The 26,312-nt window shown below is 44.9% G+C and overlaps 1 protein-coding gene across 1 annotated transcript in view; it reads right to left on the bottom strand.

Annotated features, from left to right (window-relative positions):
• Positions 1-2,433, bottom strand: part of LOC146203118 (uncharacterized) — a 296,425-nt gene extending 293,992 nt beyond the window's left edge. Inside the window, exon 1 of the mRNA XM_084588533.1 lies at positions 2,144-2,433. Coding sequence (XP_084444659.1) covers positions 2,144-2,200 — 57 coding nt within the window. The 5' untranslated portion in view covers positions 2,201-2,433. The remainder of the gene's footprint in view (positions 1-2,143) is intronic.
• Positions 2,434-26,312: the final 23,879 nt, after the last annotated feature.

Raw genomic sequence — 26,312 nt, 5'->3', positions numbered from 1 at the left:
TTTCCTTTGTTGTTACCATTACTGCGTTGCAACGTCATAAGGGAAGGCCACTGATTTATCGCAGCTTGTGGCCCCAATGGGGAAAGCACAAAGGCGCGCCGACATTTCATACGTCACTGCTGCTAACCGTTCACTGTGGATTTCTCAGAAGCGTCTGCATGCGCTACGGATTCGATAGTGCGAATCATGCGCAATTGCGTTTGTTTCAAAGGAGTGCACACGATTGCGATTTTTGTAATCCTGCACAGAGTCCACGCGAGCAGGGACAACAGCTCGGTGCTCTAGAGGTGAATCGAAAGTATCCTATAGTTACAATATGCACCCGTAAAGGAACAGTGCAGAAGCTTGTACCTGCCACACAATCAACGGGACACCACGAAATATCTGGCCATATGGCACTCATGCTTGAGATTGGTGGTGCAATCCTCGGTCTTAAGCTTACCCTTTTGTTTTGCTCTTTTCGCTTGTTTTGTGCTTATGGATGCATGTGCATGCGTTTGTCTGACCTTAAATGAATATTCTGTTTCGCTTTCCTGCTTAAGTGGTGATATTTCTAATATAGGCGGTCTCTATTCTGCCGACCGAAGATACAATCACCCCACTGAAATGCTCCCAGCTTGCATTGTTTTTTTCTTTGTTTTATTGATTTTTTTTTTTTTGGGGGGGGGGGGGGGGTGAAGAGCCGCCTTTCTATCTTTTTTCACGGCCCCTGTTTTTCCGGGCACTGTTTATAGCCGTATCGTGTCATCCCCCCCTTCCCCCATAAGGTTTGCAGATCCTAGTTCGGCCAGCGAACGGTGGGCAGCTTCTTAACTTCAGAACAGTGTTCCATATGAAAAACTGATGAGTATAGCTGTGCTTTCCGGTGTGTCTCACGTGCGGACTGCAGACTCCATCAGAGCTTCTGGATACGTCAGCCGAAAGCGGTGCTTACGCTGTCGGCTGTGTCCAGCTGCGTGTACTAGGCGGACACCGAACTTCTACGTGGCTGGGCAAGACGGCGAAAATTAAAAAAGGAGCCGCTCTTACGTAACACTATGTAGCTGATGTTTCTCAAGTACAAAGGGAGCCTGGTTAAATAAGGGCTCCATTCGGCGGTATCTTACAGTAGTAATGCCAATTACGTTCATTTTACTACTCAACAGGCTCGCAGGAGTGAGGGACCATGGAATAAAGGTCAGCTTTCTCTCAGTTGAGGGCTAGTGCCGGGCAAATTTCAACCCGGTGATTACAGGTGATGACGGCCGAACAGACTCTAACGTTAATCCATATATACATATATATGTAATTACTAAACAAGAAATAATAAAACAGCCTTTCATTAAGGCATACGGTTGCCTAAACATGAATTGGGCCAAGACAGTGGCGGACGAGGAAGGTTTCGCCCCCGTGCAGAGCAGCCATTGTGAATGCATTCCTCTGGATCGGAACGTCGACTCTCAGTGCGCGCATGCGATTGGTAAGTGCTAGATGTTTTTGCTCTTTTTATACCTGATATGTAGCTTTTCTTTTTTTATTGCCACATCATGACTTCTTTTTAAAAAAAGTTCTGCCAGAAGCATTGTAGCACCTCTTTTAAATTGCCTATTTTGGATACTGGTTGGTATACAAGTTGTAAACATAGACAACTATTCTGGTGAAGACAAGTACCCCGTCCGAACCGTTCTTGGACATTTATTACGTTTTCCAGCGTGCGTCAGTCTACTTCCTAAGAATCTTAAGTGTGCTTTTTTTGCAGTAACATCAGTGCGAAGAAGCACTGTCCGATTTCCTTCGCCTGTTGTCGTCGAGATGAACACTTTTTTCCACTATGTAAGGAAGGAAGCAGATGATTTAGCCTGGCAAGGTTCAGTTCTGTTTTTCCCGACGTGGCCATAAGCTGTGATTGCAACATTCGCTGATGACACTGTGCTAGACAGTTCATACAAGGCTGCATTTCTTAACTGATCTAATATGCCTCCGGCGAAAAACAGCGCCCAACCCTGTCTGACAGTAAGTTGTTCCGCTGGCTCTTCAAGTAGATGGAAGTAGCTCACATTCTTTTTCACTTTCGTCCCTTCGACTTCCTTCACAACGTAACACCTTGCATACCTGAAATTACATGCCTACAAAGTTCTGAAATCCCGCGTCTCTGATAGCTTACCTTTCGGCCGTCGCGGTACTTGAGCGATCCTTCAATCACAGTCCTCGGGTCGCACATGGTCGCAGCTGGGACAGAAATCCGTTCAGTGCCGCGGTGTGTCGTCCCTTTCACTCGGCGCTTCCCAGGCGTCGTGCATCACGCGCACTCGGCGGCGGCGACGTGCGCCGTGGAGGCGCGTCACGAGGACAGAAGCAATCCGCGGACGCCGGAAGAGGCAGCAAAGCGGGCGCCGTGTCGTCGGTAGAAACCGTGGTGGCTCGGCGGCCCGCTACGGGCCGACGCACCGCGTTCAATCTGACCGCCTTCTGGCGGCTGCCGACGCGCTCGCGTCAGGCGAGGCGCGCGCCCGGCGCCCGCGCTGATTGGCTGCGGGGCTGCGACTCGGACGCTACCCTAGCGGCGGAGCTGCAGCCAGAGCGGGCCTCCGGGACGCGACGCCGAAATCGCGAGGCGCGGCCACCGCCGACCACGTGTTGGTGGATGTTGTCAGTGTTGTCGGCAGTTCTGTTGCGGAGCCAACTGTGCCAACCGCGCGCGAGAAGCAAGCCCCGGTCGATTGTGAGCAAGCACCCGCGCTGGAAATATGACGGCTCTTTGTTCTGTTCGGCGTTGAGTCAGGACTGCCGTGCGCGATGAGTCGCCCCACATCATTCTCGGGTTGCCTTCCGCGCTCCAGGAAGAGACGGTAGCGTCTTTCGGACCCTACGCGCGGCCAGGTCCATCCTGACTTCTTTTCCTTCCGATCCCCCAAATACCCGTGTTCAATTCAGAAGAGACTTAATTCGGTGATTCTACGAGCTTTTACTGTGCCTGCTGTCAGCGGATCGCCCACCTATGGTCACAGGATTTTTTTCCAAAGGTCCTTGGTTCGCTGACTGCAGCCGCTGAAACTTGCCGTCGCATTAACTATATTTACATAAAACATTCAGCCATCCTATCTTATTTTACTACACAGTTTGACGTTCACACGACCTAGTGGGTGCACAAACATGAAACGAATTATGCATGCACAGATTATCTCATGCATTATGCATACACTAAAATGGCAAAGATACGCACGTTCGCAACAAAACGCCGGAAATAACTTGATTCCATGTTCTGCAGGTACTGGTGGTGAAGAGATTTTCATGGAATAAAAGTTCTAAGCGGGCTGCTATTCGCGCATTTTAAATGCTTCAAAGAATGGAAGAGAAAGAGAAGAATATGTCGCAAGGATGAGCGGTGCTGTCACTTGGCTACCGCGTATATCCACATAATACTGTTAAGCATGATATACAGGGCTTGCTATTTAGGTTGTTGCATTACTTATGTTCCTGCGACAATCACCCACAAAATTGCTGCAACAGGGAGTGTTGCTTTAAAAAGAAAGGGGTACGCTCTAGCAGAGGAAATCGACCATGCACGGAGCGACCTCCTGTCTGCCTCTTTCTGAGTCGTCCGTTTTGGCGCTAGATCTTTTCAAGGATCCATGACCAGCATAAATGGCGACAAGATTAAGCTCAGCGAAAGTGGTGAGCATAGATCGTGCACAAGGTCGCTTTGCGCGGGGTCGATTTCTCCTGCTAGAGCGTCGTCCGTTTTGGCGCTACATCTTTTCAAGGAACATGCCCCAACTAGGCCCCCAGCAAGCATTACTGGTCATGGATATTTATGAACGGAAGAAGATCTCTCTCAACACGCTGCAGAAAAGTTAAACTGCACATACGTTGTCTGCCTTTATGTACGTCAAATGTATCGTTGCAATAAAGGAAGAATTCGTGTCACACGGCCTGTCCTGTGCCGTGTGACAGGCGCGGCCTGAAAGCACGTGGGCATGTAATGCCACACTTATAATTGTCGGCTTCGTTCCGAGTCAGCACCTATGCACTCCTTCCGCTTTCAGCACGCACATTTGCATAGAGGTTAAGCTGCGCCGTGCCTATTTGAATTATCCGCTCTAGGAATGCATGATGTACTCGGGTGGAATTAACTCTACACACGTAATGATTAGCTGAAAATAGCTGTGCTGCTACATTTGGCATTCAGGTCGCCCTAGGCGACATGGAGCCCGTGCCGTGCTGCATACGTCACTGGTAACTTTTGTCGGAGCATGCGATCCGAAAATGGTGGCACGCGGAGGATAAAGGACGAAAGTATGGGTAAAGTAAATAAAGTAAGCGTGAGGCACACATCGAATTAGCAAGGGCTTTATTTGAGCGACGTTTGAGCACGTAATTAACGACCGAATTTCTGAAAAATATCAACTCGTTTTTTATCGTTCCAGCGAGATATAGAACGCTATGTAATGGCGAAGCATCTTCTCTGGCATACCATTGTGGCATGCTTGAGATTACGTTAATAGGAAGCAGCATTTGTAGTCAGCGGTAATGTGCATTCGAGAATCAAATAATTTACGTTCATTTCACGAGGCAACGCAAATGGATTTGGGGATTCTGATTATTCACAAACGGCAGGTGTCTTCCTTATAACATTGATTACTGTGTTTTTATGCTGAAAGAGAAATAGTACTTGTTGTTTTACTGCACAATAGTTTTGTAGAAAATTTCCAAAACTAACACGAACTGAGTATTTTAAATATTAACTTGTTCCCACCACACAACCGTGCACGAAATGAAAAGGCTTCAAAGCGGCCCGAAAGCACGAAGAGCTGGTCATATATTGAGAACTCGCGTTTGTGAACAAAACGCAATAACATTTTCAAAGTGTTTTATCAAAAGAGTGCTCCTGATTACTTCAATAGGTGGATTTGCTAAGCTGCGCATCATCGTCAAATCAAGGATTATCATAGGGTGTCTCTAAAGAGGGCGAGCACTTTCATCCATGTATTTGTTGTGATTTTTTTTTAGACGCAAAGTGGTGTTCAGAATGGTTTTCCTATGTAATATTTCTCGCTAAGGGCTGCGGAGTGGGTCCACCGCCAACTTCAATCTGCCCTTCACCATAAATCCGCCCCTGAATAACAGCGGGAAGTTGTCCAGAATTGACTGGCAGCGAAAGTGCATAGTTAAGTTTTATTTATCCATTTTTTTTTTTTTTTAATGATGCTGTAAGTTATTGATGTGTCCAGTTTCCTACCGCTGCATGTTCTCCATTCAACATGTAATTTTTGGCTGGCTGGTTTGTTTGTTTGTTTGTTTTAACGTCCCAAAGCAACTTAGGCTATGATGGACGGCGTAGTGGAGGTATCTGGAAATTTCCACCATCTAGGGCCGGATCTTTAACCTGCGCTGACATCGCACAGTACACGGGAGGCGTGCTTCTCGCCACTCTCGAAAAGCGGGTCGCCGCGGCCGAGATTTGATCCCGCTTCCTTGTGTTCAGCAGTCAAAAGCCGTAACTACTGAGCCACTGTTGCGGGGTCAAAATGTGAAGAAAATGTCATATGTAAAGAAGGGGTATGAACAAAAAAAAAAAAAAAAAGCCAGCAGCGGAAAGGCGTCCCGCGTCTTTTCCCCGTTTGTACGTGAACGGTTTGCAAGGTACATTTCCGGAGTAACCACTTATTCCACCAATAATTAGAAACAGGTGTGTGTGTCGTTAGGAGAACGAATAAAGAAATACAAATAATAAAACAAAACAGTGAAGTGTGTTTTCAGTAAGTGCAGTTTTTTGTTGATATTGTGACTTTTGCCTCCATTTTATTCCCTACACTAAAAAAGCATGCAGTGTACCTTTTATATTTATGCCCTTTTTTATTTTTTATTGCTTGTACGCCCTGACGGTAAGACAACTAAATGAATGCATAATAAAAAAATGCTGAACAATAACTTTAAACTGTTAGATCAAAATGTGGCTTTTACGTTTACATCGCAAAACTGTATTTTCCGACAACTCTGCGTGCGTGTGTGTGTGTGTGTGTGTGTGTGTGTGTGTGTGTGTGTGTGTGTGTGTGTGTGTGTGTGTGTGTGTGTGTGTGTGTGTGTGTGTGTGTGTGTGTGTGTGTGTGTGTGTGTGTGTGTGTGTGTGTGTGTGTGTGTGTGTGTGTGTGTGTGTGTGTGTGTGTGTGTGTGTGTGTGTGTGTGTGTGTGTGTGTGTGTGTGTGTGTGTGTGTGTGTGTGTGTGTGTGTGTGTGTGTGCGTGCGTGTGCGTGTGTGTGTTAAACCGAACACATACTTTCGGCAGAGTAACTGTGAAACAAAATCTAAGATCGAAAGGTGGCTCACTGGCACATGCGAGGCCATTTGTGCGTCTAGAGTCCTCTAATTTAGGGCCGCGTTTGTCATGGCTCCTAACCTTGGAAGGGACAGGGGAATGCAGGGCGCTTAGTAAGAGACTTCTGCTGGCTTCTTTGCGCAGACGTCTGATTTCCGGACGTCCAAATTTTCCCTCTGACGCCTGGCGTAAGGCAATTAAGGGGAGCGGGAGGAAAGTCCCGAAACTTATTCCGATTTAACGCAAACGAATTGTGCACCAGCGAAAGAAGAAATCGCCGTCGGTCTCTCGCTGTTGACAGTCCCGCTTCACCCAAGTCGTTTAGCGCGCATGAAGCGGAGCAGCGACGATTTCAGCCCATCACTGGGAAGTTATTCATACCGCGAGCTGAAGAGACACCGTGGAGCAACCTCGAGATCCAACAGCTTGCCGCGTCGCATCGGGATAGCGTTCTCATCCCCTCGTTACGGCTCCCGGCTTTCGTGACACTAGCAGCCAAGCTTCAACAGGGAACAAGCAAGCGCATGTCGAGGCGCGGTCTCAGAGGACACCGAGCAATCGATTGAGGAAATTTGGTCCGCCAGTGCAGTCCCCGTCCGCGGTTATTTGGCGCGTGGTGGTCGAAACGCGCATGTTAACCACGTCTTAGTAGGCCGCCCCGTCCGAAGCAGGCCCCCGCCGGTGTCTCCCAGCGCGTCGCCTCCCCGGCAGCGGCGGGTGGTCGGTCGGTGCGCGGTCTGGCTGTCGTTCCCTAATGAAGAGATATATCGCGACTCCGCGAGCGAGATTTCTCGCGCGGATTGGGAGCCACAAGCCGGGCTGGACCGCTGCCTCGGTTGGACTCGGGGTTTCGTTCCTACGATGTTCTCCGCGGTTTCTTCCGGATCTCCGCAAAACCCAAGTCCTTTTGCCTGAAAGACTCCTTTAAGGGCGGCGTAGCACACGGAAGTGCCTTGAGGTCTTTTGCAGCTGTTCAAGTTCCTTCCCAGCGTAATGGACTCACTTGCTTTCAAGAAATTGAATAGTGTCAAGAATGAAAGTAAGAAAAGTATACCAAATTTAATCTATCACAACTGCAGTAGTATTGAAGTTTAATGTAGTGAAACGCCGACAGCATGCTTGCATCGCAACCGGATAATGTATGCAATTGCGATGAATGTCGTGTGGGTGGAATACATTACTTCTCAACCGTGTCTCATTCTGCCCCAGCGCTGTGACAACCCGTGGTGGTTGATTGAGTGTGCCATAGCTTCGTAGTGCCATCGTTCAAAAGGTCGAATGATATGACATTTCTATTATTTTTACGCACAGCTTGAGCTGCTGTCAGCAAACAGAACCAATGAGGTTGTTTCCTACGCCTCGTTATAGAGTTTCGCCTTGTTTTAAAGCTGCTATCTGTTTGGCTATTTTGGGTCAAAGTTTCCTTTTCATAGACGAGCCTCTTCAGGACAGTGGTCCTTTAAACCGAGGAAATACGAATGGAAACACGTGGGTCGTGCAAGGCACGCAAGTTTGATCAAGTTATAGCTTTAAACATAAAATGCAGCAAGCAGCACAATGCTTCCCCAGAGAGAAAAATAAAATTGCCAGAATGACCTTACCCAAAAGAAAGTATGCCGCGAAACCTCAACGCGAAGACGAAGAAGGCCCAAGACCTGGGACCTTGAACACTACACAGTATCAATGAAAAACTAAAAACAATAGAGAAGCCTTAAAATATCACACACACACACACACACACACACACACACACACACACACACACACACACACACACACACACACACACACACACACACACACACACACACACACACACACACACACACACACACACACACACACACACACACACACACACACACACACACACACACACACACACACACACACACACACACACACACACACACACACACACACACACACACACACACACACACACACACACACACACACACACACACACACACACACACACACACACACACACACACACACACACACACACACACACACACACACACACACACACACACACACACACACACACACACACACACACACACACACACACACACACACACACACACACACACACACACACACACACACACACACACACACACACACACACACACACACACACACACACACACACACACACACACACACACACACACACACACACACACACACACACACACACACACACACACACACACACACACACACACACACACACACACACACACACACACACACACACACACACACACACACACACACACACACACACACACACACACACACACACACACACACACACACACACACACACACACACACACACACACACACACACACACACACACACACACACACACACACACACACACACACACACACACACACACACACACACACACACACACACACACACACACACACACACACACACACACACACACACACACACACACACACACACACACACACACACACACACACACACACACACACACACACACACACACACACACACACACACACACACACACACACACACACACACACACACACACACACACACACACACACACACACACACACACACACACACACACACACACACACACACACACACACACACACACACACACACACACACACACACACACACACACACACACACACACACACACACACACACACACACACACACACACACACACACACACACACACACACACACACACACACACACACACACACACACACACACACACACACACACACACACACACACACACACACACACACACACACACACACACACACACACACACACACACACACACACACACACACACACACACACACACACACACACACACACACACACACACACACACACACACACACACACACACACACACACACACACACACACACACACACACACACACACACACACACACACACACACACACACACACACACACACACACACACACACACACACACACACACACACACACACACACACACACACACACACACACACACACACACACACACACACACACACACACACACACACACACACACACACACACACACACACACACACACACACACACACACACACACACACACACACACACACACACACACACACACACACACACACACACACACACACACACACACACACACACACACACACACACACACACACACACACACACACACACACACACACACACACGCACGCACGCACACACACACACACACGCACATCTTGCACTTCTCTCTCATTCAGTTTCTGTTTCACACACAGACATCTTTCATTTCTCTCCCACTCAGTTTCTGTTTCGTACAGAAAAATATCGTAATATCGTAGGGCTTCCTCGCGCTTTAGGGCTTTAGAAAATGCGTTCTTCGCTTCAAAACCTGATTTGACGTCGTCTTGTTCACAACTTCGCACTCCCTTTTGAGACTAACCACCCGACTGCGATAATAGAAAAGTTCATCAGTGGATTCTTGTTGACTAGTTGGATAATGAGAGAAGTTCTATAGCACACTGTGTCCGCCGTAGCAAAGAGTTTTCTCCTGCAAATATGTTTTTCCTATTCCGAACTTACTATCTTTAGTACTTTTTGAAAGTATTCGCTGAAACACCCCGTATATACCTATATGGGTGTCTTCACCCGATAATCATTTTTTTTTTTAAATAAATCTCCAGTGGATCGGCGGACATGCGTGGCGCCATTAGGACCGTCCGTTCTTTTTGGGTCACTTAATTGTTCAACGCCCAGCTGCGGCCATCTTCCTTTGCCCTCGGGCAGGAGTCTGGTTTAAAGCGCGCAAGAAAGGCAGCTACATCAGGGTGGCCCAGCTTAACAAAAGCGTAGGGAAATAGGGAAATCAGTCTCTTCTTCAGAGGACTTTGCGGTCACGCTCGAAGACGCGGAGACACGCAGTTTGTTCTCGCCGCTGCTTCACGCAGGGGACCCCTTAGTACGCCGACCGCACCCATTGCCCGGAGGCATAGCAGCCTTAAAACGAACGCCTCTTTTGGAAAGGCGGCATATCGTTCAAAGGACAAACGCTGCGAGGCTGAAGGGTGTGAGGCCCTCGTCCTTGACGGGGAAGCCATAAAAGTGACAATTAGTCGGAGCAGGCGCGCTCAGTGTGCCATCGGCGATGGTTCCAACCCTGGATGCCAACAATGGTAGGAGACGGCGGCGCTGAACGGATGTCTGGGCACGTGTCTGACAGTGACGGATAAGATGTGGAGCGTGAGGACGCGATTCGGCTCTTCAGTGATGCGGTCTGCAATGGTGGCGACTCGGAGGCCGATAACTGCCCTGTAAAAGGAGCCACCAAGGGCGCAAGCCTTAGGCGACGGGTGCGAACGTGGGACTGTGATTTGATGTGATTTATTGTGTTTTCTATTTTCTTTCCAAAGGGGGATAGTTTGTGTAACACCGGAAAAGCATGGGGCGTGGCATGTAACCTAGTTAGCTAATCGTTTCGAGGTCCATTCTCTAAATTTCGTTTGTTATGAAGCGAATTTGCTGCCCCTTTTGCACTGTTTGTTTTAGGGAGAGGGTGATGAACCTTACGGAAATGAGAAGACATGGCAAAATGTTTGTAAACCAATCATGTATGAGATCGTTGTAATTGGGCGATGAAAAATGCGGGCCGGGCACCGAAGTTGATAAACCCGGGCCCCGCGTCCTGAAGAAGTTGTTCCTGTATACGTACATTCCCGTATTCCTATAAAGTCTCAGTTCCCTTTTTCCTCAAGTCCAGTTGTTGTTACTAGATATCGTCAACTCTATCTTCTCAGACGGTGCGGCACCCGCAACAAGGTGGTGGCGCCGAAGAGCGCAACTCACAAGCGAGGAAAGAACCATCATTCAGCCAATCTATGCAAATCTTGCTCTTAGGAGCGTTATAAAGCGCTAACCGCATGAGGCCACAATTCACGGCGACATGCCGCGCGACGCCATCGCACGACGGGCTGAGGGCCGCCAAAGCATTGCCGTTCGTCGCTGTCGCTCAGTTTTTAGGTTTCTAGAAATTTTCGCGTGTCGCCCGGAAACAGTTCGCGAGGTAGCCAATCGTAGAAGGCTTTGGGGTGCTCAACTTCCGTTCTGGCCTTTTTGTTTTGTTTTTGAGTGCGAAGTTTGCTTTTTTGAAGTTTGCGAAGTTTGCGTTGTATACACGAGTGCATCGAGACAATTCAGTAAAAGCTTAGAAGGGTAGTAAAAAAAAAAAAAAAAGCTAGTGTTGCTAGATGTTAATTTTCAGAAGGAGCAGGAGAAAGTCACTGCTTGCAATGCAAGTCGGCATTGCAGCGTAGTAGCGCACCGCTGCGCTGTGACCCTTTAAAATGCAATGCGTTACAAGAAGTATCATCAGTGTTTTATCGTACTTCATGCTGTTTAGTGTTATAAATGGGATATAGGGTGATTGCACTCCCCTTGACCGAATGACGAGGCGGCGGTAACAGAGCAACGCAGAAAACGCGCCTCTCTGTCGCCGAGCCCCGTCGCTCCTTACGGTATGCACCAGCGACAACGACAGGCGTTGACGGCGGCGTCGCGCGACGGATTGCTAGGGGCTGTCGCCTCATGAGGTTACCGCTTAAAGGACGTGTTTCCTTTCTTTCTTTCTTTCTTTCTTTCTTTCTTTCTTTCTTTCTTTCTTTCTTTCTTTCTTTCTTTCTTTCTTTCTTTCTTTCTTTCTTTCTTTCTTTCTTTCTTTTCTTTTTTTTTTTGTAGTTGCAGTTTTTTTTTTCTTCGCTGAAAAAATATCCCAAAGTTCCCTCCAGGACCAACGCGCTGCAAGAAAAAAATCTTCAGACCTGCCACTGAAGCTTTTTCACTGTATTATGCTGGTGGTCATTTTGTTCATTTCTGACAAAATATTTTAGCTCTGGACTAGTAAGGTTTTCTTCACAATGTTTCGAAATCAGCTAAGGTTTACAAAAATAAAGAGTGAACAACTTTGACTCGAATGCAAAAATATATATATATATATATATATATATATATATATATATATATATATATATATATATATATATATATATATATATATATATATATATATATATATTCGATTTTTATAAAAAAATTTCCCTCGACCAACCATCAGTACTGCATAAATACCGTGCACTAAAAGTGTTGCATTAAATTGTTTAAAGTTTGATTAGTATAAAACTGAGCCCATGTTTTATTTCTAGAATTCCTTAGGCTTGACCTTAGGTGGTGAAAGTGCCAGAAATTCGATTTAGTATTTGCTATTTATTTTTGTTAGTATTTATGATTTAGTATTTTATCTCATGCAATACTCAAAGCCGTCTTAATGCTTATAAAGTCGCTTTTTGCTGGTTGGGGGTTGATTATAACTGAAAATAGAATAAATTCGCTATAATATGTAATTTCTTGGCAAATGGCAAGTGACGGTATAACTTTTGTCAACCCTATAATTTTGTAGCGAAAGCCACACTGCGCTTTCAAGCCGTTGGCGTGGCACCGTGCCACGTGACTATTGCCTAGCAACTGTCACGTGGTATAGGCCTAGAGCTGGGCCAGGAGTTGGAGGAAGAAAGAAGAAGACAGATAACTCGGTAGTTGGTAGAGGCGAACGACAACAGCGAGTTGCTAGGACAGAATGTTGTGACAGTGGCACATTAAATCCAGGTGTGCGCAGAAAAATTCTCTGCAACACTCACAGCTTTCACTCTATCACTAGGTTCTAGCCATGCTTAAACCCCCACAATTTCTTCAATGTGAGGTGAATAGGTATTAATAGCGTCCTTAAATATAGTCTTCAATTTCTCGGTTATTACAGCAATAAAGAATAATATGTTTTTCAAGCCAATCTTCGGGATGTGCCTTTATGTACGATCATAAGCAAAGCGCTTTACAGCAAGATGGTTTTGACGGAACTATATATTTACTTATTGCAGAGGCAAGAATAATCCCAGATGCCGAGTACTCGAGGAAGCTTCCTAGCGCAGAGGAAACGCGAAACAATACAAAGCGAACCAGCTGTCCACCTAACCTGGAAAGCCTCACGCGAAAAGCGAGATCCGAGAACATCGGCGCTCCCTTATGTATGCGCTGACTACATCGAAGGTCATATCTCAAACAGAACTTCCATGTGTTAAGGAATGAAATTTCTTGGTATCGGAAGAAATTTGAAACACGCGTGGCGGTTTCAAATTTGGGTATCGACTAGGTGTCGTGTCCTTACCGCCAAGCATGATTTCTCGAAAGCAGCTCATTAACGGAATTTTCTTGCCTAGACTACCAAGAAACACACGAAATGAGTAAAAACGTCTGATGAAAGCAGCTGCGAGTGATTTAGGCAGCATCGCTAGACTTGTACTCGAAGAGTACGAGCTTGGAATCTCATATTGTCACAGACCAACGCCAACAACTTTATTGCGGAGACATGTGCTGGCGATGCATGCGTTTGTTCAGTGCTCTGCAGTCAAGCTGGAACGTGCTGAAATCGGAGGAGACTACTGCAGCGATCACAGTGTCTCGCTTCCTGGTATTTTAGTGAACGTATCCACGCGTACCGTCAAGATCCCCGTGGATAGCGCCAACAGAGTCGATGGGAAAAAGGCGGTGGAATACGTTGCGTGATTCGTGTGTTGACACATTGGCAATGTTGGGGATAAATTACCGATGCCGAGCGCGCGTTTCATCACACCGAGCCGGCCGCATTCGCGCCAGCGCCGCTTCGGCGATCATCTGATCCGGAGATTTCGCCACTCTCTGACTTTTCCTTTTCGCGTCTCGATTATAACCTCAAGCATTACTGCCTTCAGTGTAATGTATGCTTTTATTGTTTATTCGCCTCATATGTCGGGCTTACTTTTTGCCTTATTCCCATTTGTCGCGTTTCCGGTATTGCACTGTTGCTGAATAACCTATTCATTCTGTTATTCTGTGTATTATCCTTACTTTACAAGTTCCTGTTCGCTGGTCCCGACACAAGTGAAGCTCACACGAACTGACCGGCCTTAAAAAAAAAAAAAAAAAAGAAAAGAACAATTGTCCAATGCTGACTCTCAGGTAAGGCGGAAGCGCAAAGCATCTCCTGCACCTCCATGATTTGCGCCTGACAGCCGTGGAAGAGCTGTTCGCGACTCATAGCACAGAAAATAAACTTAAAACTTGCACGCATGACATCGATAAATGTGCCATGAAAAACATGTCCAAGTGCAGTCAGTATTAAATAAATATTTCTCCTTCTAGCAGCAGCTCTAAACGCCTTAAATAATTAAAAAATTCGCTCAGTTTTGTATTTATTTCTTAATCCAAATTTAAATAATTTATTCCGAAACTTTTCATTGCCTGATATTTATGAAGTACTGAGCTAGAATTGTTGAAGGAAACATGCTGCTTTTTGTTTTTTAATTCGGATCATATTTGTCCATCTTTTTGTGTTCTTGAATTTTGACCGATATTGAAGCGCGGTGGCGAAATAACCTACTAATCTACAGCCCCAAATTTTACCTGACATAAAGAACATGACCTGCAAAATACAGGAAAAACGCTCAAGTCGGGACATCTCAGTGCATCATGACAGAATGTAGGGCTAAAAATTATTTTTTTTTGCCGAGCACGCACTCAATTTTATAGCTAACCCTTTTGTTACACAATAGAACGCAAAAAAAAAAAAAAAAAAAACATTTTAGTTCCTGATATTTATGAAGTACTTGTGAAGAAAATGAAATATGATGATTGTCTTTTTAGTGCGACCCAATACTCTCCATGTTTCGCGTTTTTTAATTCTGGCTGATTTTCAAGCGATGTGGAGAAAAAACTTGTCATACTTACTAATGCATAACTTACTTACTAATACAAAGAAAAAAGTTTAGTGGCAACAACACGGTGTATCGTGCCGGAATGCATGGCTGAAAATTTTCCTGGCAGTGCGTCGCACCTGAAATAAAGTTTCCAACTTTTTTGTTAAAAAAAAATTATGGCGGCCGCAAAAAACAGTTCTTATACCAATTCGAAGGGTAAAAGTTGCATATAATTAATAAGTACCCGTAACGGTGTGCGAAAACACTTCTGTGGGCACGCAGCAGGTCCCCAAACTTGGAACTTTAAGAAATTGTTGTCCAGCTCTTGCGATATACGTTTTTTGTTTCTTCAGAAATAAAATTAAAGAAAAACCAACAACGGCGCATCTTGCAAAACTGCGGGACATTCTCTTGTGTCGACATATTTTCCCATCACATATAAAATTTCATTGGAAACACAAAATGGTCATGGGACCTCGATTGCCGTTCTTACCTCAACACATATGTTTATTGTATACACTTGTGTAGGCACATGTAGGGAAAGTTAGGGTCATGTTATGATACACGAATAAAAGAAGCCAACAGTTCGCGAGGCGAAAGCAAGTTGCGGACTGTTGACTTCTTTCATTCGTACATATATAGTGTGTCTGAGCTAAATGTAACCAAGATTATAAGAATTACGGTGAACCCTAGCGAAGGAAAACCCCTCAAGAGCTGTTCCGAGTCGCCTAGCTAGCCTAGTCTGCAATCGTTCGCTAAAATCAATAAATTGGTGAAGAATAAATAGCTATCTTTTTAAGTATTCGTTTCAGGGAAAATGTGTGTGTGTGTGTGCGTGCGTGTGTGTGTGTGTGTGTGTGTGTGTGTGTGTGTGTGTGTGTGTGTGTGTGTGTGTGTGTGTGTGTGTGTGTGTGTGTGTGTGTGTGTGTGTGTGTGTGTGTGTGTGTGTGTGTGTGTGTGTGTGTGTGTGTGTGTGTGTGTGTGTGTGTGTGTGTGTGTGTGCGCGTGTGTGTGTGTGCGCGCGTGCGTGCGTGTGTGTGTGTGTGTGTGTGTGTGTGTGTGTGTGTGAGAGAGAGAGAGAGAGAGAGAGAGAGAGAGAGTGGTTTCTGTCAATTATTGAGTGAGAACTAAGATGTTTGATAACTTCGTAAGGGAAATTTAAAAAAAGCATTTAGTTTCTTCCTATTCCTCATCGAGCCACACGATGTTAATGCCACGTTTTCTGTGATTTGTTCCAAATGCAGTGCCCTTTCGCTTTCCCTTCCCAAATCTACATCGCATGGAATCTGGGAAGTGGCTATTTGCTTGTGTTTTACCGCGTTTGCAAAAAGAGACTCCCCCCCCTTTCCAGAAAGGATTGATTGCGGTTCTGAAGCACACCTGCTAGCTGCCGCCTAGAAGTTGGCAAGAGTCGTCGAGCCACCTACTATGGTTATTGTAGGGAGAAGGCAACTGCCATCAGCCACTGTTGACACGAAGCAATATGGGGTGTGGGAAATCTTGCCTTCCCCCTTAAAGAGGACAGGCTTGAGAGGCAAAATGCAAATCTTTGCCGTAAGGTAAAATAAAAAAGAAACACCGGCTGTGCCACGCGGCACAAAAAGGCCTTAGCGGTATGAGCGGAAGGCATGATCTACTCTATCCCATTACCTTGCGGTAAGGCATGCTTCGGCTAAACAGACCGGTGTATCGGGTAAAGGCTAATGGAACATCGAAAGTTCTTATCAGGGACATCTCTGAGGAGCCTGCCAGTTCACTGACAAAACTGTGATAATGAAAAACAATGCTGCCCAAAGTTTAAAGAAACAACAATTTTGACAAAGTGCTGGAGTACATGCCAGCAATTGGAAATTGCTAAGATATTGAGGCTCAAGGTTAGAGATTGACTTCCTTTCTGCTTGTATCTGAGAGCCTTGATTTTACCGACGCTTTTTCACGCGCTTCCGTATTCCTTAATTTACCACCCACATTCTGTTCTATAGCGTTTAACCTACACAACGCTGTCTTTTATCCTCGTATTTTGGCATTCCTTTTAGCTTTTTAATGTTTATATAAGTTGACGTCTTCGTCAACCACAACCTATACCGTTCGGTCGTGTTAAATGTTGGCTTCATCATTGTTCCTCACGCGTGTTGTTTCTTTCTTCGTTTAAGTACCCGATCATCCCGACCACATCACACCTCCGTGCCATTGTTGCCTTCACCACACCCTTTATATATATAATTTTAAGTTTTTAGCCATATGCTCCTGTTCGCTTTCAACATGCTGGTCTTGTTTTTTTTTCCGCAATATGATAAAGATTCTGGTTAACACATTCTATTGTGCCAGCTGTGGGCCTGTTACAAACAAGCGTCCGCTACGTTCGTTATTAACCTTCTTCTGGTTGCCCCATTTCGGGTTGATTTCATAATGATATGTGAGCTTGGTTTGCGCAGTCCGCGGCAGTGTATATTATAGGATCCCGGCAGGATTTCCGATTTACATTTTGTTTTTGTGTTTTTATTTTTTACACTGGCCGTGTGATCCCTTTTCTCTGCTTGTGTTACATTTCTCCACCCTGGCAGGCGTTTGTTTTGAGGGTATATGTGCAGTGGTCTTGTTGCGTCGTGATGCTGCTTGTCCCATCCTTGTGCGTCATGCGATGTTGACCAGAGTGATGGAAAACCAATGATCCCGAGAACGTATTCTTGACATAATGGCTTTGTTTCATGAACTTAGACGCACACCTCTGCCTCTGCCTCTGCTGATGACTCTGCCGTTGATATCTGAACAGTCTGACAAGGTAGCAAACGTTTTTCCTTCTATTTCACGGATTTCTAAACACGAGAAAAATGCACCTGCGTCATGAACGCGTAAATTCAATTCAGGTATGTGCTTCAATAGTGCACTCTTACAAGCAAGTGCAAGTAACGTATTCGGTATGCTGCCCTACAGTGCAGCTTTCTTTATATTTGTTCCTGAGACATTGTGTCATGTATAATAATTAGTGGGAATCAATAATAAGTGACTTTGAAATGATTTTTCTAATACATTCATACCTTCAGGCTCAATGTTAGTTCACATTTTTTAAGGAAATATAGCTTGGGTGTGTATCCAAAAGGTTTCTTCCACCAATAAAAAATATCATTCGTGTGCGGTTTACTACGGAAGGTTTCCATAATTCGGCTCTCTACTTTTACATGGGTCGACCTTGTGGTTGAAATAGTGACTGTATGCATCCGTGAATATTTTTAGGCGGATGAAGGAATTAATGATGTAGCTCTTAAAATCGATTTTAGTTTTGGAATGGTAGAGTGCTCGATGAGTTGGTTTATGCGAAAAGTATGAATAAGTTATGTCTGCCGTGCATTTTTTGTATATATTGTCATACTAAGCCTTATGACAACCTTTATAATTTTACTTTCCTTCTGGAATTAAGCCGTTTAACGTTACGCAAAGATGCATGCCTTTGCCAATTGATGACATGAGGGCAAGTAATGTTCACAGCTTTCAAATATAAGGAACTTTATTTCCATGTATTCTAATGCACAAAGTGACATTAATTAACAGCATAAGAAGCCCAAATTAACCGAAATATTGACTATGTAGCACTATATAACGGAAATAAAATGGAATGCAACTACTTATGAATCGTCCAGTGAGAGGAGGTTGCGAAAAAAGATAAAAGTAGTAGTAGTAGTAATAATAATAATAATAATAATAATAATAATAATAATAAAATATACTAATAATAATAATACTACTACTACTACTACTACTACTTCTACTACTACTACTACTACTACTACTACTACTACTACTACTACTACTAATAATAATAATAATAATAATAATAATAATAATAATAATAATAATAATAATATAGCATTCATATTGCTATTTAATTCAGCCATAAATATATGAACAGAGGTTTGTTTAAGCCGTTTCTCGGCTACTTTTAACTCTAGGCACATATTATACGACGCTGCTAACTGTATTGAATAATTAAAGCATACCCTGGCCAAAGTAGATTTTCTAAAGGAACGACAGATCAGCTGGGTTCATCGAGAACACTGCAGTTTTTCATATTGACTATTTACTCGGCTGCATCAGGCACCTAACGTAATGCAAGAATCGAAATAAGTTTTGGTTTGGTTTGTGGGGTTTAACGTCCCAAAGCGACTCAGACTATGAGAGACGCCGTAGTGGAGGACTCCGGAAATTTCGACCACCTGGGGTTCTTTAACGTGCACTTACATCGCACAGCACACGGGCGCCTTGCTTTTCACCTCCATCGAAAAGCGGCCGCCGAGTCCGGGATTCGATCCCGCATCCTTGGGAACAGTAGTCGAGCGCCGTAACCACTGCGCCACCCCGGCGGGGAGAGTCGAAATAAGGTCACAGCTAACACTACGTAGAATAAGCCAAAATCATCATTACAAATTCTGGTGCTTCCGCAGTGCGGTGTACTATAATAACGGGCACAAAACATCCACAACAGACAGATTGACCAACTAGGTAATGAATGCATTAAACAATTTATTCAACATATCGCCTTCTTGTGCCTTGTCTTCTGTGAATGTAACCTCTTTACCCGTACGCCGTCACATATAATCACTAAAGGTAATGAATTGTAGCGTACCTTTTTATATCGTGTCTCAAATCACGTCTATATTCCTTCCGATAATTTCCTGCCAAGTAGGAGCCACCATGACCTTAACATTAAGCCTTACTTTGCTCGCACTGATAATTTCGAATACATCCAGTTTCGTTCGCGCACTATTGAATACTAGGACCTAATGCCCGGGATATTTAGGTCACAGTCATTAAACGCCTTCCTATAACAATTTAATTCCACCTGATTTTATGTATTTCTGTCGGTGTTATGATATTCTAAGATACTTTTTTGTGCCCAGCCTTACTTCATGTCAATTTCGTTTTTAGTGTTTATAGCCCCATAAAGGGGTTGCAGATGTATAAATAAATAAATAAATAAATAAATAAATAAATAAATAAATAAATAAATAAATAAATAAATAAATAAATAAATAAATAAATAAATAAATAAATAAATAAATAAATAAATAAATAAATAAATAAATAAATAAATAAATAAATAAATAAATAAATAAATAAATAAATAAATAAATAAATAAATAAATAAATAAATATGTAATTATAGACGTGCTCTTCCCACACAGAAGCAATATAAGCTATGCTCAAGGCCATTGAGACAAGTGCGCACAAGAACTATTGGAGTGGAAACATACCAGGGCTGTTGTTTGCTTGCCTTGCAGAGAACAAGAGTGCTATATCAGCTGAAAAGTCAGTGGCACTAGATAAAACTTGCGGACGCCAGACCGGAAAGGTGTAATTGAAAAGGGGCGCACAGCCGGATGCCACACGAGTATACGGAATGCTCGCCCCTAAGCGTCGCGCAACAGTTGGCTCTAATAAAGACCAACTCTTCGCATCAGTCAGGATAAGTTTACACTTATTTTCAAGTTATTCGCTGAAGTATCTCTTGTTCCTGAGAGATAAAGGCAGCTGACTTTCTTGTTCTGCGCTGGTCAAGAGAAAAAGCAAAAAAGAAAAATGCTTCGAGGACGCGGTCAAACGAAAGACAATTTGGCAGAAACTATTCACCGCATTTTTCCGTACACCGCAACTGTTGTCACTCTGCTTGTTTACCATGGCGCCGAGCAGAAGATTTTTTTGTGTGTTGCCTGTAAATTATGTATCCTGCCCGTGAGTGTGTGTTTTCATCGTCAGGTAAAATAAAAAGAAAACAGTGCCGCGACTTGAGACAGAGGAAGAGAATAACGGACAAGCGCTGACTAACAACTGATGGTTTAATGAAAAGAAATTGGAGCTGATATTTATACATTTTTTCAAGGACCAGGACGCATGTGCCCCCCAAACAAACAGCAGTCTAATCGTGCTAATCCAGATATACAATTTCACTATCATGCACCGATGGCGTGCTCTCGCAACTATCTCCTTTTCTATGAATGTGATATGCTTCAGATAACTCCCTGGTCCTTATGCCTGTAGATAATATTAGTGATGTTAAAAAGTGGTGTGCATAGTTTCTTACCAGGGAATTTTGGATCTTTATTTAAAGGGCAGTCCCTGTAGTGCAGGGCAAGGTTCGAAGACGCGGCATTCGAACACAGGGACTGCCCTTTGAATAATGATCCAAAATTCCCTGATAAGAAACTATGCACACCACTTTTTAATATCACTAATATTATCTACAGGCATAAGGACCAGGGAGTTATCTGAAGCAGATCACATTCATAGAAAAGGAGATAGTTGCGAGAGCACGCCATCGGTGCATGATAGTGAAATTGTATATCTGGATTAGCACGATTAGACTGCTGTTTGTCTGGGGGGCACATGCGTCCTGGTCCTTGAAAAAATGTATAAATATCAGCTCCGATTTCTTTTCATTAAACCTTCAGTTGTAAGTCAGCGCTTGTCCGTTATTCTCTTCCTCTGTCTCAAGTCGCGGCACTGTTTTCTTATTTTGCAATGCACCAACTAGCTCAGATTTCCGTTCTTCTTCTTTTCCATCGTCAGGTATTATGTTATATTCTTATTACACAGACTGCACACAACGCTTTGCGCCTTAAGCCGAAGAAGCCATACGCAAAAGTTATTGACGCTAACACTTGCCAATTTTCATACAATAAAGCAGTTCAAGGGAATTAATTGGAATCTAAGGACAGTCAATAGAACGAAAAATAATTAAGATCTTCCGTCATTTATTCATAATTCCTTCATGTTCTTTATTTAGCGCGGGTTTCCACACTTGCAGCTTACATACTTGTGAATGCGCTTTCATGATCCCCCCCCCCCCCCCCCCAAAAAAAAAAAAAAAAAAAAAGCGTTTCTAAATAAGCTGCATCGTAATAACAGGTATGTTCCCACCACCGGAATACAATAAACTAGCACTACCTTGCAATATTCTTATCCGGGGCCTTACCGACGCTGCGACAAAAAAAAAAATGAAATACAAAGCATTGCAAAGAAAAGGACGCCCAGAAGGTTCTCCACAGGAATACTCAGTAACGAAATGAAAAAAAAACTGGACGGAAGGAAAAATGGTAGAATATGAAATAAAACGGGGCAATAAACGAAGTAGGGGAGCTGAAAACAATAACATGATTGCGCCCTAGAAATGCCGTCTAACATAGCCATATGAAGGCGCAGTGTCCGCAGAGCGAAATGCAGTATGGGGGCATAAGATCAGGACCGTATTCAGCAAGCCAAGCTTTCTTGGAAAGCACACTTTATTGTGAAGCAGCTTCGAAATATTGTACTATACTGCTATGAACACATTCACGGTAATAGTCGAACTTAGCAAGGCGACGCGAATTCTTGCTTTTAAATTTGTCCTGCGGTCACATTGAGTAGTTGAAACTGCACTAGCAAACCAATGGAGTGCGCGTTTGACATAACGGAAAGGTAACAACATGCAGAGGGATGATCTGCGGATTTATTGGTGGTTGAGGCAGATAATCTTGAGCTGTGCGAGAAGATTGCGTTAATAAACAAGGTCTCGATAAAAAATTTTTGTCAATAACTTCTGGGCACGTGCTTGAATGCGCGCAACACCGACACAAGTGGCCTACAGGTGGACGACGCGATGAAGCGTGTGCGTCACTTGGGATTTCAGAATCCAGATCTCTGTCATTGCTTCTCTGCAACGTTCTACGGAATGGTCTAGTGCTGTCATCCTCATCACAGTCATGATCGTTCTGGTTATGACCCTGCCGAGGTGGCGCAGTGATTACGGCGCTCGACTACTGTTCCCAAGGACGCGGGATCAAATCCCGGCCTCGGCGGCCGCTTTTAGATGGAGGCGAAAAGCAAGGCGCCCGTGTGCTGTGCGATGTCAGTGCGCGTTAAAGAACCCCAGGTGGTCGAAATTTCTGGAGTCCTCCACTACGGCGTCTCTCATAGCCTGAGTCGCTTTGGGACGTTAAACCCCACAAACAAAACCAAACCTAACCGTTCTGGTTATGTCCACTGCAGAATAAAAACATTTTTCGTCGATCTTCTCTTAGTTCTGTTCTGGGTCACCTGGTGAGCGTCCTCTGCTCACCTGACTTTCTACATAGCCCCCTGGCTAGGCCTCCTTTCTTTTAAAATTAACTCTGCTATACCAGCATGGTGTTGGTAATTTCCCGCATTTAAGTCAATCTTCACTTCATCTAGGATATCCTAGCCCTTGTTCGCTTTTATACTGCTCTCTCTCTCTCTCAGAGAGAAAGAGAGAGAGAGTCGCCCCTGTTATTCTCCTTTGCAGGCGCGGTCCTGTTGCGGATGCAAAATACGTGTAGAATATGAGTAGCATGTTTCTGCAGGCTCGAGTTGGAATGTTAGTGAAGCTCGGAAATAGGCTTGGTCGCTTGAAAGAAACGCTTCACGAGTCCTGTTGCATATTTATGAGTACAAGAGCACATTCTTTGTTTTATTCGAAGCCTTTTCATTAGCGTCTAGTATCGGCCACGAGTGCTGGCTGGATACAAATTTTGAATACTTTACTTCTTAGGTATATCATCTCTCATGGTAGGGACCAGCAGCGACTACTTGTTTGAACGTCCACTCCCTCACTACCTATCCCAAAACTGCTGTTTCCCTCTAAGATTGGAATTTCTCAATCAGTTTAGCACAAGCCGGAGCCTACTATAACGCTGCATAGAATTATAGCCAATTATTGTAGACAACGTTCGCGCTTTGAAAGCGAATATCAGTAGAAAGAGAAAAAAAAAAAATTAACAGGCCGAAAGCATGCCTACATGTCTGTATGTAGACTGCTCAGAAAAGTATTTCTTACTGTTGCCTGAGAGAGTTTAAATGATTATTCTGTCCGTACTGAATTCATCGTGCAAAATCGTATTCAAACTTATCACAGCTGTGCTGCTTTCAGAAGCACTCTAAGAAATGAAGCGACCATGAGACAAAAAAATAAATTTGGTCTCCAGTTCAAACTTAAAGGGACACAGAGGAAAGCTCTATAACATTTTTGCCCTTAATAAAAGTCGATTACACGGCTCTTTCTTGCTCTGTCGACGAGTACTTGGTAGCAAAACACACATTTATAACGGAGAAAAATTATTCTCCTTTACTTCTTCTTTACAATACTATAATTTTTCCGCCGTGGAAATCAAAGTAATGGCGGAAAGATAAAAAAGTACGGAGCGACCCTAGTTTTAAACACCGAGTGACAAAACCCGAGTAACAGAAACTGTCCTGACGCATCACTTTCTGCTTGCGAAATTGGGCCACTAATGGCAACACCCGCACTACGTTTTTCGTCCTGTACCACATTTAAACGTTCCATCTTCATTAAAAGTAGCGTCTTTGGCGTCAAGGTATACCCTAACCTAACCATACAGGTCGGGTTCAGTGTACACTGTCCTCACTTTTCCTTTAAAACGCCTTTGTCCATCCTCGGGTTAGCATCGTGCAGCCTTTTCTCTTCGGGATCGTCAAAACGAGACACCGACAGCGGCATTCGCGCCAAGCTTTGTTGCCCCGAGCAAGGCACTGCCGCGACCCCGGTCATGCGCGGCCCGTCCGCGTGCCCATTATCAATGGCCGTGTCCATTAGCAGCAGTGAGCCCTCTGTGCTCCGGGCCGGCAGTGCTGTAACCGGGCCCTCACTGCCGTGCGGATCGACGCACATGCGGCCAGGTTGGCGGCGCGTGCGCTCACGTTCGTGGCGCCGCGTAGGTACGCCCGTCGCGTGGCCGGCCCCACGCGCACCCGCCTGACTCAGCGTAGCAGACAGGGCGACGCCTCGCCGACCCCTGTGCTGGAGCGCTGGCCCGCAGTGGACACACGGCCCTAGCCACAGTCTTCGTCACCTTGTGCGTCAGGCTGAGGGGTTTTTTCCTGCTTCTTTCTTTCGTGACGCTGACGCTTAGTGCGGTCGATGCTTCCTGCTTTCCTATGCATGATCCCATGGGTTACAGACATACGGGCTTAGTCGACGAGCAGCACGTGCTGTCAGGTTCTAGGGAATAAGTTGGGGGGTGCCATCAGCCAAGGCATCCACTGCATTTACGATTTTGCGACGAGCGTCATTTCGTTTGATTCTTACGTTCCCAATTTATCGTTGCTACAATCTCAAATGTCGCCTTGTGTGCTTGTTTGTTTCAACAAAGATTCCGAATAAATAGTTTGGTTTGGTTTGTGGGGTTTAACGCGCCAAAACGACTCAGGCTATGAGAGACGCCGTAGTGGAGGACTCCGGAAATTTCAACCACCTGGGTTTCTTTAACGTGCACTGACATCGCACAGCACACGGGCAGCTTGCTTTTCGCCTCCATCGAAAAGCGGCCGCCGAGGCCGGGATTCGATCCCGCGCCCTTGGGAACAGTGGTCGAGCGCCGTAACCACTGCGCCACCCCGGCGGGGCTATTCCGAATAAATGCAAGTGGCTTAATTCATGCTAATGATATTCTTTTACTACTTTTCGCTTTCAGAGAACTAAGCAGTTGAAGGTGGTCTGGAGCGACTAAGATGAAAGCATCGTCATTTAGTTCAGCGATACTTTCGCAACATCATTATAGTGGGGTAGTACACACCTTATAGTAGCAACCTCTTCATCATGAGTGTGAATAAACTGCTTACTCACCGACGTTTCATCTTAAATGCCCGTCAATATATACATATATACAGGCTGGTCTGCCTGTTTCCTAGTTTAAAAGAAAACACATAGTACACTTGTCAGCTTAACTGGGCCGAAACCACTCATACATATCACTTGATAGTACTGCAACGAGCGCCCGATCTCAATTCCAGAGAAAATTAAACATACATTTACAGCTTGCAAGCATTGTGATCGCCACGTCAGTTTTTGGACATGCTTGAGGTAGAGGCGGCCAGATTTTACAAAGTGTCGCGCAAGCTTCGATTTCCCGGCAGGGGCGCCGAGGCAAAACATAGCGAAACCGGAACAGAGAGCGCTGTGGATGCGCACTGATCATGCTGCCTGCTGCTATAGCGTCGTGAGATTGGCTGATCTGCTTCGCGCGAACCATCCGCGGGAGGGAAGTCTCACGTCTGAGCTGCGAGAGTGCTTCTTTTGTGCTCTATCTGCCTCGCGTGAGTTATTTTGATTTCTGCAAATGCGTAATATTCTAAGCACGACGCTAGGCCCCGATTGTTCTTGACGGGTAG

This window comes from Amblyomma maculatum, chromosome 1 (genome assembly GCF_055883805.1).
Source record: "Amblyomma maculatum isolate TAMU_Amacu chromosome 1, ASM5588380v1, whole genome shotgun sequence".
In the NCBI taxonomy this organism is placed as follows: Eukaryota; Metazoa; Arthropoda; class Arachnida; order Ixodida; family Ixodidae; genus Amblyomma; species Amblyomma maculatum.
The sequence above is the reverse complement of the archived record's forward strand: the minus strand, read 5'-3'. Positions and strand labels throughout refer to the sequence as shown.